Here is a 14,833-nt window from a genome sequence, read left to right on the forward strand (position 1 = left end):
ATTAACTACCTACCTAATAAGCGCCAGCGCCTCTCCTGTATGCATGGGGATGAAGAGGGGAGAGCTGAAAAGTCCTCGATCGGTGTTTCATGGCCTTGCCAGGTTCCGCCTCGGCGTCTGCGCCTATCCCGCGAAAAGAGTCGATCTCTACACACGTGCACAGACTGTCAGCCGTCGCATTTTCAGTCCCTGCCGGCCCGCCGCCTCCCAAGAAAATGCCGAAAGTGTCTCCCTGCCGTAGGGAAGCCGCTCGATGATTGATGAGCTGTCATCTTCTGAGGCTCAATACCTACCTCAGAAAGGCAACGTCTGTCCATGCCACTGTGCGCGAGCCGTCTCAGAGATGCCGTTCCTGCAGTATATCCAACGTCGTGACAAAGGCCGCTCCACCCGCAAGGCCCAGGGATCATTCAGCACCGACTCTCCCCCACTTGTCGACGGCGCAATCTCCCCTGGCGGTGTGCAGATGACAACGTCATCATCAGGAGCCATCGTCGTGTTGGCCCACTGCTGGCCGGCTAAGCCACTTGCAATTTAACATGTTGTTCCTCTGACGGGGGCCCGCCGGATGCCCGCCGGATGCCCAGTTGGCCCGCGAGCCCGCCCTACTCGGTTTCCGGGAACAGCATGAAAATTCGAGTACGAGCAGGCCACGGGACTTCTCCGCCGGGCTGATCATTCGTGATTCCTTCTACTAATCAAAGCCTCGCTCCAGATTCATTCATCTGCGAGGCGAGACAAATCTTGGCCGCAAAAGCAAGGGATGCCGGTCAAAACATCCGGATTGTTGGCCGGTCTTTCATCTGAATCCGGCACTGCATCTGTAGCCCTACCGTCTGCAAAGCCATCATGCCAGGTGTTTACAAATATGCCCCGCAACAAGTACGTACGACTTACCGTATACTTGGCTGTACGAGAATCCTGCCTCTTGGTTCCGTTTATGGGTTTTTCTCGCTTGGCCTGACATCATCGCCCATAATAAAGCTATAGCGGCTGCGTTCCTGGTCGATATCCCGCCACCCTTGCTTCCGGTGGGCTCTTTCTGGGTCAAGTCAAGCATAAACTAGATGAAGCTGGTTTGCACGTGACGCCGCATTGGTCGACTCCATCGGGCAACCACCGCCTCATCTCGCCGATGAACACCCGCCAGATCCAAAGTGATGAAGAAGCGCCAATTTGCGGGGTCGGGGCCCGACCGTTTACTTGCAGCCACATCTGAGTGGAGACGCTGGAGTCGCTCAGCCACACAAGGCTTGCAGGGCACAAAGTACAGCCTACACCGCCCTGGCGTCCCCTAGCCCCGCAGGCCTGGCAGAAATTTCGTCGAGATGAAGCACAAGATTTACGCTCTCCAAGCTTCGGAGCCCGATCCAACGACACAGAGATGGCTACGGAAAACGCTCCAACGGCCGAGTCGGCCGCAAAGCTGGCGAAGCCTCTCGGCATGCGCAAAAATGGTAGGTTCCCTACATGCTGGTCTCGTTTACCTTGCCGCCATGTCCGCCAAGCTGACAATTGGTCGCAGGCAAGCACTGGCATGCGCCGAAGAAGGCGTTCCGGCCAACAGCAGGCTTGACGTCGTACGAGAAGCGCACCAAGGAACGCGCTGCCATGGCACAGATGAAGGCCAAGGAGAAGGAAATGAAGGCGGAAAAGGAAGCACAGCGCCAGGTGAGTGGCCCGAGACACGACGGACTGCGCGTGGTCCCAAGGCTTACCCTCTCGGCAGCAACGGATAGAAGCCATTCGCGAGAAGCGAGCCAAGAAGGAAGAGAAGGAGCGGTACGAGAAGATGGCCGAGACGATGCACCGGAAGCGAGTCGAGCGGTTGAAGCGCAAGGAGAAGCGGAATAAGCTCTTGAATTCCTGAAGCTCCAAATCAGCGATGCAAGAGATTGCTGCAAAGCCTCAACAGCCGCGTGTCGACAGTATTCATTTCGCCTTGCCCAAAGACACATGCTCCTGGCCTCCAGAGCATCTCCGGAATGGACAATTGGAGGCTCACGGAGATGACGTTATCTTAGCCCGTGCCGTGGCGAAGGGAGACGTGCAGGCCAGGTCGGCCCGGCAGGCGTGGGGAAGCCTTTGTTTTGGAGCCTTGTTTCCCTAGAGGGCGGCCGGTCACGAACGCATGTTGCCATGCTGTGATGAGACCTGGGGGCGGGCGCGTGGGTGACAACGATGTGGCCTGTATGGCAATGGCCCAGAGATTAGACTCCGGATGTAGCCGAGGCCGTTGGAATCAACTGAAATGAGGTCCCATTGGGTAAAAGACGTTGCTTCCAACTCTTTTGGGTCGATTTAATTGCGTGCGTTCCTGCTGTCGCCATGACGCAGCCGGCTCTCTTGGGCATGTGACAACGCTGGCTGGCAGCCCCACGCCCGGCAACGCGCTTGTGGCCAGGGTGGGCAAGGTCGTCTCGACTCGTTCGACCACACACACACCTCCTGACGGCCCGCTTTACTCTCAGATCCGAGCCTGAGACTAAACGTCCTCGCGAGGCCATGTCGAACCTTAATAATAATAATAGCTTGGTGGAGTTGCCGAAGCCCCGGGTACGGCATCAGGCCAAGCGATCCCTCACCGAGCTCGCGTCACCAGCCAGGCTGCCACGCCAGCACCAGGCCAGCCACGGCCAGTACGATGACCGAGGCTTGCTCGATGCTCACGCGCCGCTGCAGACACGACATTCGATAAGCTTGTTCCGGCCGGCCGGCGTCGCGACCATGATGAGCCCAGACTTGAGCCGCCGCCCCAGCCTCTCGACCCAGAAGGAGGACGCCGGCGAGGCTGAGACCAAGCGCGCCCGAGACGCGATGCTCCAACTGGAGCAGGAGAAGGCGTCGATTCAAGCTGGGTGGGTCATGTCACGGTGCAGACGTCTCCCGGCATGGCCGCTGACCTTTTCCCCCTCGACACAGTGTCCTGAAGCAGTCCCTTGGCCACCTCGGCACGTTCTCGACCAACACGACCAAGCATCTCGACGACACATACTATGCGGTGCTCGAGAAGATGAGCACCCTACAGAACACGGTCACGGCCATGAAGGGCTTGGCAGAGGGGCTACGCGACATGTGCGATGGGTTTGACGACGACTCCCGGGCTCTCGAGAGCGACACTGTCAGCCAGCTGGTTGCCCTGGGCCGTTTCGAGGAGCAGGAGGCCAAGATCAGCAGCCTTCAAAACCGCGTACATCACGGTCGTGCGAGGATCCAGGGCCTAACGGGTCGAGTAGACGTCGTGAGAGAGCGCATCGAGGGCTGGGAGCGCGCCGACAGGGACTGGCAGGAGAGGACGCGGAAGCGGCTCAAGATATTTTGGTCCGTCACGTCGGTCGTCGCCATCCTCATCGTTGCGCTGGCGGTCGGCGTCAAGTATACGACGAAGCTCGACGACGCTCGTCCACGCTCTCTTGGCGCTGGCTCAACGATCCGTCCCTGGCTTAACGCCCTGAATCATTCGAGCGAAGATGGAGACGGGGAGCCGGGCAAGACGATGCTGTGGAAGACGCCGGAGGCTGATGATGAGCGGCTGCGAGTGTTTGACGAGCTTTGACATGGGGGGGATAGAGGACACGGGTATTGCTTGGGCATGCCGGGTTCTCGTCTATCCTAGGCCTTTTTTGCGGAGTCCAAACATACTGCCGGAGCCTACATACTGGATACGGGCACGGAGAGGCAACCATGATGATACCCTAGAATCTTTATAGATTCATGTTCTCATCCGCCCTCCCCCCTGTGGAACTGCCTCCGCCAAGGCGGGTGGTGATGAGGAGACGTGTCCTCCCTCGTTGGACCCTTTTCAGGACGTGCCTAACGGCCAAATGATGTTTGCGGGTACGCCCGGGTGCGGGAGTGTCAATGAGTTCGGAGGAAAGGGGGACGGGAAGGCGCAAGTCTTCGGCATATCCGAACACTTCCTGCAGCACGGGAAACTTCCGTGGGACGTCGCGTCCATACAGGGCCCTACGTAACGTCTTAGCCACGGCAAGGCATCCTTAATGGAGTCCCCGAGGGCTGGGTTGGGTAACTACAAGATTTGCCGTCCCCCGGGTGAATGGGGCTCCGAAGCCGTCTTATCATGACGTGAAGAGGAGCGCTGCGCCACTCCATCGCGCGTTTCCTCTCACAGCCCCCACGGGTGGGACCCCCGGTCTATGTTGTGTTTACAGCGGTGGTCCCCGTCGAGCGATCCCCGTCGAGCGATCCCCCTGTGGGACAAGACATTGGTCGGCTACTGTATGTAATTTCCCGATTTGCTGGCGGGTGAAGTACAGTACTGTAGAGATGAATTCATCTCGAGCTGGTTCATGCCATGGGCATCAAGAGGGCGAGCTTAGTCTCGCTCACCATTCTTGCCTCGGCTTTGGACACGAATGCAAGTATCAAAATAGAAAAGAGAAAAAAAAAGAATAATAGCGGAGACAAGAAGAACAAGGTCGTACGTTCGGCGATTCGGCTCTCGGGTCGCTCCAGAGTTGGGGACGGCGGCGTCGGGGCGATTGGCTCGGCATTTGTACCACATGGTACACGCGGCACGCGCCCCCTGCGCCGGGGACCGCCATGGATACCTGCCTGTACATGCGTGGCTTGAGAGAGGGTGCGCGTCAGCTTGGAGAGGCTAGACTGACGATGATGAAGCGCCACAATGCACATCCTGGTTTCCGAAACGGGGCTCTCTGCTCTTATTTTCTCTCAATTTTCTCCTTTCCACCTAGCAAGCTGGCAGGACAATCTATCGTATCTGGTGCCGAAGTCCCGACGATACCAAGTGACCCAGAATGCCAACCTGGCAAGGCAGAAAGAAGCAGCGTCAAAGGTCGTCTTGGTGAGAGACTCGGCGAGTCAGAGGTGCCGGGACGCGTCTCTTTGCGCTGCTGCACTGCACGGCACTTTGCGGGCGGCCGGTTTTGAGGATTCCAAGACTGGCCTTCCCTGGCCTTGCACAAGCTTGACGGTCTCGTGGGCCGCCTGTCATGGGGTTTATTCCTAGCGAGTGGCGCAACGAGGGGGAGGATGGGGATCCACGACCGTCAAACTACTGTACTGTAGGAGCAAGCAGGCGCTTGGGCAGTCGCACATTAGGTACTAGTAAGTATACTCGTCCGTACGGATACTGGGCTCTGAGACTGCCGGCCATGCTTTGGGCGCCCAACGACGTTCAGTTGGAGCCAGACCAGATATTATTGAAGGTGAAGTCAGACCAAATATTAGGTACAGCACACGTACCCCCCCGGACGACCCTCCTCCGCCTCCCTCCGCCAAGATGAGAAAAAGATACACCCCTGCAACATGCCGTGTGTCAGTGGTGGACGTGCCCGCTGGATGCACAGTAACACGCGCCATACAGCACACGAGGGGCTTCGGCTTCCATCCCCCCTCCACCCATTGCCGCCGGGGGCTGAGGCGGGCTGCGATGGAGATGAACCTTGGCGACCCCCCATCCCCAGCAAGCTTTTGCACGGCCGCGTCGCCGTCATATTTATATAGTAGATCCGGAACCTCTCCCCTCTTCCCGACCCAAGCCTCTGTTTCGTCTGGCCTTCTGCTCTGGCCGAGAACGAAACTCAGCTCCCTTCTAGCAGCCGACGCCACTCCGGCTGCCCCGCCATTGACCTTGGTAATAGCTTTGCAAGGCCTCAGCCACCGTCTGGTTCATTACCTGCCGTCGACTGCACACATCATCAGCGACCGTCCAAGCTGCCTCGTCCTCCATCACATCCGCCGCCGCCACCTCTATCCGCCATGGACGGACACAAGCCGGATAACGGCGCGGCCGCCGCCGACGCCACGACGACGACGACGACGACGACTACGACGGAGCTGCCTCTCCGCACCCGCCAACCAGGCGCTGCCTCGTCGCCCGGAACCTCTCTGACGGGCAAACAAGAACACTGTACGCGGTCCTGGGCGAGCTAGAATCCGCCTCCGTGCCCATTCCCCTTTTCCTGTCCCGCTGGCGCGGCCTTTTAGGCTAACCTGCCGCACGACAGACCTCAAGCGAGAACTCATGTCGCAACAAGTGAAAAGGGAGATTAGCGAGCTCAACTCTCCCACGGCTCTGCAGCGCTTCGGTGCGCCCTTCCGGTCCGAGCACGGCGAAGTCTCCCCGCAAGAGTCGGAACTCCCCATCCTCAGATACATCTTTGTCCACCATGTCCGAGACTTTCCCTTCCTCGACAAGGCCAGGGAGAAGGAGTTTTGGCAGGACAAGCTCCAAGTCGTAAGTCCCCCGGCGCCTGTCCCTCGACGTTTGCTTCCGAAGACACCTAACGCTCCTCGGCAGTTCCTCGAGTCCTTTGCCGGCAAACAAATCTCTTCCTCCGAAGACCGCCTCGAGGAGACCAAGCGCCGCAAGCTGGCCATCAAGGCCCAGAAGCTGGTGGAGCTGATGATGGTCTCGGGCATCGGCACTTCGTCTGGCTTCGAGGAACGTATACGTTTCTCCGAGATCGAAATCGTCGACAGCCATGCCATTGACACTGGTGTCATGCACACGATCCCCGAAGGAAACTACATCAACGGCTGGGACATCAACGTCGCCGGGGTGCGTGTCATGTCCATCAAGCGCAATATTCGCCGCCACAAACACGCCGAGTTTCTGCTCCGCATTAAGAGGAAGGGGGAGCTGGAGCACTTTGTGGGCCGCAGGTACGGCGACTTCGCCAAGCTGCAGAAGAACCTGCGGACCGAGTTGCCCGGTAGAGTTTTGCCGCAACTGCCCAAGAAGAACAAGTCCAGCTCGACGGCGTCTGGGTTGCTGTCGGCCCTGAGCAACGGCGACGACTCTGATGGGACTTCCATCTCCTCTGTCTCGACCCGCCTGACTGCTCTCCCACAAGACACCGACGCCGCGTCACCGGGGCTACTGTCGCCTCGTGAGGGTGAGAAGCGTCTTTAATCCCCCCCACAACTCCCAAGCTCACAGTAACCCAGGCCAAAAGCCGCACAAGAGACCGGGCTCTATTGCTTCGGCCAGATCGATCCGCTCGAGATCGCCCCGTACACCAAACGAGGACCGCAGCCCGGGGCGCTCGCGGACTCGAGATGGAGATGACGTTCGTAACCAGTCTCTGCCCCCAGGAAACCAAGCCTTACATGTTCTGCAGACGGTTGTTTTGTGGCGCGAAAGCCAGCGAGTCTCTTTGCGTGCCTGGCTTCGATCTCTGTTGCACAACCCGCAGGTGGCCAGCACCAAGGCGATCCAAGACTTTCTGAGCGGCGACCCCATCACGCCGACGGACGACGACGTGGATGATATTGCGCGGCGAAAGGCGCTGGACGAGAAGCGCATCGCGGAGCAAAAGAAATTTTACGAAATTGCCAGGCGACGCGCTGCCGACCTGGACGAGTACATGGAACAGTGAGCACTCGCCCAACCCCAAGGGGAAGCCGACATGGAGACTGACCCCATTGCAGATTCAGACGCGACATTGTAGAGCGCAACGGCCTGACCATGCTGTTCAAAGAAATCAAGGAGAAGGAGACTATAGAAGACCTGAGCATCCAATACCGAAAGTTTGCCGAGTGGCTCCGGATCGAAGTCGCCGCCGTCATCTACCACCTGTTCCTTGCCGAGGATAATTCCCCGGAGATGTTTGCGCAGGCGAAGCGTATCCACTCGCTCATCCCTTATTCGGTCATCAAGAACGTCATCCGTATCGCGAACCCGGCCGCCGTCATGTCGAGCATCCTGGACGTTTTCCTGGCACAGCCGTTTGGAACGCGGTCGCTGATGCAGCGCATATTCTCGCTGACGCTAAACGACGGCATCAAGAGCTTCCAGAGGTCAATCGACGCCCTGACGATCAAGATTGGCGACCCCGTGTTTGCGGAGAAGCTACAAAAATACACCAACGCGGAGGAGCACGTAAAGGTGGCCATTCGCGACGAGGCCGAGAGCGAGAACATTGATATTATCGTGGCGATTCTGCGGTCGGATCAGCTGGAACCGGAACTGACGGGAGAGCAGATCCAGCGGCTGTTCAATGCCTATGTGGCGTTCAACAATGCGGTTGAGAACATTGACGAGGAGCTGAAGCAAGGAGCGCAACTCTTTTCATACCTGAAGCAGCTGCTGAAGCTGTGCACCCGACAACGCGACAAGGCGATGATGCTGCATCTGATTGAAGAGCCCGTTACGCTGCAGTTGTTCCGCGACTTGTTCACCATTTTCTACGAGCCGCTGGTCAGGGTTTACAAGTCGGCAAACGTCTACAACAGCGTCACCGACTTTGCCGTATTCATCGATGACATGATTCAGGTATGTTGCGGGAAACAAGGACGTGTGCGACGACAAAGCAGTGACTGACAGGATCAACAGGTTGTCGACAAATGCCGGGAACAAGATGCCTCGGCCGACCCCAACCAGACGGTACAGGCGTTCATCGACTTGTGCCAGAGACACGAGCACAACTTTTACAAATTCGTGCACGAGGTGCACACTCACGACAATGGGCTCTTCACCCAGCTCATGGGGTGGATTGAAGGCATCCTCGAGTTCCTGCGCAAGGGACCCAAAAACGGAACGCTCAACGTTAATGCCCTCTTCGAGGGAGGCGTGAGCGGCAGCACGCTGGACAAGGAGGAGGCCACCAAGGAGGTTGACGCTCTCATCGCGTGGCAAGAGGCACGGAAAAAGTGGCACAACGACAAGACACGGCAGAAGATGGCGGCAGAGGGACAACCGGGAAGCAGCATGGCCGGGCTCGGCTTGAGTTTCAACACGTCCGATTTTGGCCTGGATGGACAGGATCTCCAGGAGATGGCGTACGACGACGGGTCGGAGTCCGAGGAGGAGGCGGAAAAGGAAGACGAGCTGGACCCGATAGAGGCCGAACGGCGGAGGCGGGCCAAGCAGCAGGATCGCCTCCGACGGTCAGCGGGAGAGCCGGTCAAGCCGGATGTTTCCGAGGTGCACAAGCTCAAGGACAACTTTTTGGTTATGCTGCGACAGGTCTTGGCAGATTAGAGAGGATTTGGGCAGCGCAGGCGGGGGCAGGGCATCATGATGGCGAATTCCTACAAGGACTGTTGTTGGATGATGTCGCCAAGCGTACAAAGTACTCGGTAAAGGGCTTTCGGGGGGAGTGAGGGCCGCGGAATGAAAATCAGACGGAGCGGTGATGTTCTTGTCATAGTGGTGATGTCCAATGAATGGAAAGTAATAAGTCTATGACACCGAGAAGGGCGGGGCGGGGCGTCGCGACTGTCACCGAAGATGGCCGCCGCCAAAGGGTACAGAGTACGTAGAAGCTACAAACTCGTGCGTGGCATCAATCAATCGAGGTGCAGCTTTTGGAGCAATGCAACGCAGCAGAAGAAGAGGACAAGAAACAAGGAGAGCGAGGCAAAAGCAACTGGATGCAATTCTGCCGTCGACGCTTTCATCAGGCAAGCAAGTAGGCTATTTATTGCCTCGGGGCCAGGGCTGCTAATGACTGGTCTCTGATTGGCTGGATGAACCGAGGAGCCGAGCAAGCTCTCCCGACCAGGCCTCGAGCCGTAAGGCATCCGTCAATCATCAATCACCACCACCACCACCACCTCCACCACCACCTCCACCACCATTACCGTCATCTCCCACGGGCAAACTCAACGCCATCGCGGATGAACATCTGTGAACGCGGTTTTGGTTGACCATGGCTTCTTCGATGGCTTTGAGGAGACTGCCCGCGGGCTCTGCTGTGCGTCGCATTGCTCCCTTCCCTTGCCATTTCTTCGCCTCTCCTCAATGTTTCTCGCCACGCCACCCTGCCCTCCTGCCTCCCAGACCGGCAAGCTGACGGACGAGCTAATTGCAGTTTTCACGGCTGGCTCGAACCCACACCAGGGCCTTTTCCACGACCCGTCCGGCCGGTGAGTTGAATCCCGAGACGGCGCAAGGAATGGACCAGTCCTGGGCGCTGACTCTGCGAGACGGCTGCAGCTCGCGTCATTGCGAGTAGTCCGTTGAGGGCAAAGGAGGCCTCGCCCTTCCTAAGCAACAAATACCCCGTCATCGTACGTGCCGTGTCCCCGAAAACAAGCCCCCCACGCAGCCGTTGACAGCCCTGGCAGGACCACGAGTACGATGCCATTGTCGTCGGCGCCGGCGGCTCCGGCCTGCGAGCCGCCTTTGGCCTCGCCGAGGCTGGCTTCAACACGGCCTGCATCTCCAAGCTCTTCCCTACCCGGAGTCACACCGTCGCCGCCCAGGGTGGCATCAACGCCGCCCTAGGCAACATGCACGAGGATGACTGGAGATGGCATATGTACGACACTGTCAAGGGCTCTGACTGGCTCGGCGACCAGGACGCCATCCACTACATGACCCGCGAGGCTCCCGCGTCCATAATCGAGCTCGAGCACTACGGCTGCCCCTTTTCCCGAACCGAGGACGGCAAGATGTGAGTTAGCCACGTCTGCCGTATACTCTCCCAGCAGCCGCTGACACCTGCACAGTTACCAGCGAGCTTTCGGCGGCCAATCGCAAAAGTACGGCAAGGGCGGCCAGGCCTACCGATGCTGCGCCGCCGCCGACCGGACCGGCCACGCTCTCCTCCATACCCTCTACGGCCAGTCGCTCCGGCACAACACGAACTACTTTATCGAGTACTTTGCCCTCGACCTGATCATGCAGGACGGCGAGTGCCGCGGTGTCCTAGCCTACAACCAGGAGGACGGCACCCTGCACCGTTTCCTCGCCAATAACACCGTTCTGGCCACTGGCGGCTACGGACGTGCCTATTTCAGCTGTACCTCGGCCCATACCTGCACCGGGGACGGCATGGCCATGGTTGCTCGCGCTGGCCTGCCCAACCAGGATCTCGAATTCGTCCAGTTCCACCCCACTGGCATCTACGGCGCCGGCTGTCTGATTACCGAGGGCGCCCGCGGCGAGGGCGGCTACCTATTGAACTCGGAGGGTGAGCGTTTTATGGAGCGGTATGCGCCTACCGCCAAGGATCTCGCCTCTCGCGACGTCGTCTCGCGGTCAATGACAATGGAGATTCGCGATGGCCGAGGCGTGGGCGCCGAAAAGGACCACATCTTCCTGCAGCTAAGCCACCTGCCTGCCGAGGTTCTCGCCGAGCGTCTGCCCGGCATCTCTGAGACGGCCGGCATCTTCGCCGGAGTCGACGTCCGGAAGCAACCTATTCCCGTTCTGCCGACCGTCCACTATAATATGGGTGGCATCCCGACCCGCTATACCGGCGAAGTGCTTACCGTTGATGCGCAAAATAATGAAAAGGTAGTTCCCGGACTGTTCGCCTGTGGTGAGGCTGCGTGTGTGTCTGTCCACGGCGCGAACCGCCTTGGTGCCAACTCGTTGCTGGACCTGGTCGTCTTCGGCCGTGCCGTCTCGCATACCATCCGCGATAACTTCAACCCCGGCGACAAGCTGAAGCCTATGGCTGCTGACGCCGGCGCCGAGCACATCGAGGTCCTTGATAAGGTCCGAAACTCCGACGGCCCTAAGAGCACCGCCGAGATCCGACTGGCCATGCAAAAGGCCATGCAGACCGACGTCAGCGTCTTCCGAACCCAGGAGAGTCTAGACGAGGGCGTGCGCAAGATGAATAAGATCGATAAGATGTTCCACGATGTTGGCATTAAGGACCGGAGCATGATCTGGAACTCTGACTTGGTCGAGACGCTGGAGCTGCGGAACCTATTGACCTGCGCGTAAGTGTTGTCTCTGCTTCTGCACGCCGTGCCTCGCACGCAGCAGAAAAACTCGGGGCTGACTCTGTATGCTTCTAGCATCCAAACCGCCACCGCCGCCGCGGCCCGGAAGGAGTCGCGTGGGGCTCACGCCCGCGAGGACTACCCCGAGCGAGACGACAAGACGTGGATGAAGCACACGCTTAGTTTCCAGAAGCAGCCCCACGAGAAGGTGGACCTATCGTACCGCCGCGTCATTAGCACCACCCTAGACGAGGCCGAGTGCAAACCGGTCCCTCCGTTTAAGCGTGTATACTAGACAGGCGGCGGGCAAGTAAAGCGAAGAGGTCGAGGTTGTGTACTGAATATGGGTCTGAAACGAGCAAGCCTACACCAAACAGGCTGCGTCCTTTTCTGCTGCTAGACATGCGCTTTTTTTCGGAACTCGTGGGAGTTTTTGAGGGAAGAGGGATATTGGTAACGGGTGCGAAAATACGACGAAGGGGGGAGAGGGGAGATGGTTTCGAGGTATGGCTGCTCCCATGCAGTGCACAGGGCGCATTGGGCCCCTCGAGAAGGAGACAGCAGCCGTGTAACACAGAAATTTATTCACTTGTTTCCGAGACAAGCTTCTGCATTGCTTAGCGCGAGACAAGTCAGTCCAGGCACGTCGGACAGAGGTGCCCAGGTGTGTTGCTGATGCGACGTGATGGTGCTACCTCGGCCCCCTTTCCGGCCAGGCTGGACCGCATGGGGGATACATTTTCGGAGGAGAGACGGAAGACGAGAACAACGATGTAACGGAGGAGTCTGAAAAGAGTCGACGGCCCCAGACAAGAGGGTCGCCGTCATCCTGTGGCGTTATACACACAGAAACTCAGCCAAGGTGCCACAGGTCTGTTTGATCCTATCGCCAGCAACAAGAAAAATAAGTAACGGGTTTGCCCGAAATAGATGGTCGCCGACTCCCAAGACTTACCCCCGGCCGAGGGAAGCCATGTCAATTGTCCTGATACATCTTCATGAGCCCAGCTTTGATACTGGTCAGCTGGCTCTCCTGGGACCTTTCCCTATTTTCCAGGGCGGTCACGCGCGCCTGCAGCCGAGCAATCTGATCGTCCTTTTGCTTCAGAGCTGCGCGAGCCGACTCCCTACCCATGGCGATGCCCCTCGTCTTGCGGACCGAGGCGGCCAGCAGCTCCCTGACGGCGTCGAGCACCGCGCCGTCGATGGGCTGGTCCCTGAGGAGCGCCACGACGTCGTCGACGACAGTGTCAAGATCGGCGTCGGGCGGGCTGCTTGACGGGATCCCCGGGTTGCCGGGGCGGCTCGTGGCGGGGGATTTGACGGGCGTGGGCAAGCCTGTGGGCTGGGCGTCGTCGTCGAACGTGACCGTCTTTTGCCGCTTGGGTTCCGGGCCGGGGAAGAGGGTGCGGGCGACGGACGGCGAGGGTAGATCCGGAGCCCCGGCGAGTCCACCGGACTTTGGGGTGGCCAAGACGTCGACCTTGCGGGCAGACCTTTCGGTGCTGCTATCGGCAATGTCGGCCAGCTGGCGCTCCTCATCGGAGCCGAAGTCGCTAAAGTCGTCGTCTCCCTGCTCAAAGGCGTCGCGACTCCGCTTGGAAGAATTCGGACAGGGCGTCGCGACGACTTCGTTTGCTGTCGTGGCTGAAGCCGAGGCCGAGGTGGATGCTGAAGTTGTCGTCGTCGTCTTGCTCCCGCTGCCGCTGCTGCTTGGTCCCGCGCCGTTGTCCGTCGAGAGGTCTGTGACGTGGACGCCGGACCGGCCTGGGCTGACCTGAACGCCAAACGACGTCAGAGGCCGCTGCGTAAACGTTGGCGTCTTGGGCCCCGGCGGGAGCTCCTCGGCGGCAGCATCACCAGCGGCGGACAAAAGCCCTGCTTGCCGGACGAGGGCCTCGTCTCGCCAGAGAAAAAAGCTGCAATACGGATAGCCCGGGCACGCCCAGAAGAACTTGCCCTTGTTGGGAGTGTCCTTTTTGACCTCGCGGAGGGCCGCCTTTTTACGCGGCTCGCAGTTACCTATTGTAAGGCGGGCCGAGGGGAGGCCCCAAAGGGGGGGATTGACCGAGGCGGTTAGTCTCTCGGCGCGTTTTCTTCGGGGGGGAGGGGGCATTATTCGAGAGGGTGTGTTATGAGCCGGTAGGGGGGGCCGCAGGGAAGGGACGAAGAAGGCTGCGACGAGGACATACACCACCAGTGGCCGCCCTGCCAGAGGCCATCGAGGCGTTTCTTCTGGGAGGCGGGTGTTTCGGGGCTGTGGCGGCGACGACGGGGAGGCGTCGTCGCCCCCATTGCGGAGTGGGCAGGTAGCTGGAGGATGGCTCGCAGCCGATGTATGTATGTGAGAGAAGGGGCCGAGACGGAAGAAGGGCGGTCGAGCAGCTCCGTATAGAATATCAAGAGCGTTTGGTCTGCGGTTTCGGGGCGTTGGAGATAGGATGGCGGAGGGTGGAGGCGGGTGGAGACTGAAGATGGGGGGCGGGAAGAGCCGCTGCTAGGGGCAGCGTCGCGGGGCACGGGGTACCGCTTGGGGCATTTACAGTGGACGAGGTACTTGTTACGAGTCAGCGGACCTGCGGTAGATAATGCCTGGTATATATACTTGGATGCGAGGCACGATAAGCTAACAGTGTGAGTTAAATATCCTTGGAGTCGAAGACGGCAAAATATGTTTGGTAGTTACCTATGCAAAGAGAATAAAGGGATGTACAGTGGATAAACAGTCAACGACTCGCGCGGGTCATTCGAGACGACGATCCATCTCCGGGCAGAGCCGCGTTTGTCCGCTACCAATGCGGCCAAGGTATGCTCAAGGCAGGGACCAACTGGGAAATCAGAGATGGTCGTCGTTGTCGATGGCCACGTGCGCCGGCGGCTGGATGTGGAAATATCGTTCTCGACCTCACGCGATCTCTCGCTAAAGATGCTGCACTCGAGGTACAGAGGCGTGTACTTTGTGCGGCGACTGCTTACCTAGGTACGTACGTACCTGCCTTACGTACTGTACTGTACTGTACTGTACTTCACCGCCATCATCGAGGAAGGCACAGAGAAGCACAACGGAAGAGAGGTACCGCCCACCCACTCTCTCACTCTCTCACTGCTCATCCAAGCCATTCATCCAATTAATCAACCCATCCATCCATCCATCCATCCATCC

The 14,833-nt window shown here is 58.9% G+C and overlaps 5 protein-coding genes across 5 annotated transcripts; 4 read left to right on the forward strand and 1 right to left on the reverse strand.

The window, feature by feature from the left end:
* Positions 1-1,384: 1,384 nt before the first annotated feature.
* HRG_05693 (cgr1 family domain-containing protein) lies at positions 1,385-1,870 on the forward strand (the record flags this gene model as incomplete). Its single annotated transcript, XM_044864164.1, has 3 exons — positions 1,385-1,457; positions 1,526-1,671; positions 1,730-1,870. The coding sequence occupies 3 exons, from the start codon at positions 1,385-1,387 to the stop codon at positions 1,868-1,870; spliced, it is 360 nt and encodes a 119-aa protein (XP_044720696.1).
* Positions 1,871-2,727: 857 nt separating this feature from the next.
* HRG_05694 (uncharacterized protein) lies at positions 2,728-3,556 on the forward strand (the record flags this gene model as incomplete). The annotated part of the gene is made up of 2 exons (XM_044864165.1): positions 2,728-2,858; positions 2,923-3,556. The coding sequence occupies 2 exons, from the start codon at positions 2,728-2,730 to the stop codon at positions 3,554-3,556; spliced, it is 765 nt and encodes a 254-aa protein (XP_044720697.1).
* A 2,189-nt stretch (positions 3,557-5,745) lies between these two features.
* HRG_05695 (PX-associated domain-containing protein) lies at positions 5,746-8,971 on the forward strand (the record flags this gene model as incomplete). Its single annotated transcript, XM_044864166.1, has 10 exons — positions 5,746-5,770; positions 5,849-5,896; positions 5,994-6,223; positions 6,287-6,547; positions 6,599-6,878; positions 6,937-7,058; positions 7,110-7,363; positions 7,420-8,014; positions 8,075-8,263; positions 8,324-8,971. The coding sequence occupies 10 exons, from the start codon at positions 5,746-5,748 to the stop codon at positions 8,969-8,971; spliced, it is 2,652 nt and encodes an 883-aa protein (XP_044720698.1).
* Positions 8,972-9,641: 670 nt separating this feature from the next.
* On the forward strand, positions 9,642-11,965 carry HRG_05696 (FAD binding domain-containing protein; the record flags this gene model as incomplete). Its single annotated transcript, XM_044864167.1, has 6 exons — positions 9,642-9,686; positions 9,804-9,858; positions 9,929-10,002; positions 10,060-10,388; positions 10,444-11,667; positions 11,746-11,965. 6 exons carry the CDS (start codon positions 9,642-9,644, stop codon positions 11,963-11,965), a joined length of 1,947 nt encoding a protein of 648 aa, XP_044720699.1.
* Positions 11,966-12,646: 681 nt separating this feature from the next.
* Positions 12,647-13,965, reverse strand: HRG_05697 (GRF zinc finger domain-containing protein; the record flags this gene model as incomplete). Its single annotated transcript, XM_044864168.1, has 2 exons — positions 12,647-13,692; positions 13,863-13,965. 2 exons carry the CDS (start codon positions 13,963-13,965, stop codon positions 12,647-12,649), a joined length of 1,149 nt encoding a protein of 382 aa, XP_044720700.1.
* Between the last annotated feature and the right edge of the window lie 868 nt (positions 13,966-14,833).

The sequence above is a fragment of the Hirsutella rhossiliensis genome, assembly GCF_020360975.1.
Source record: "Hirsutella rhossiliensis strain HR02 chromosome Unknown scaffold00005, whole genome shotgun sequence".
Taxonomy (NCBI): domain Eukaryota; kingdom Fungi; phylum Ascomycota; class Sordariomycetes; order Hypocreales; family Ophiocordycipitaceae; genus Hirsutella; species Hirsutella rhossiliensis.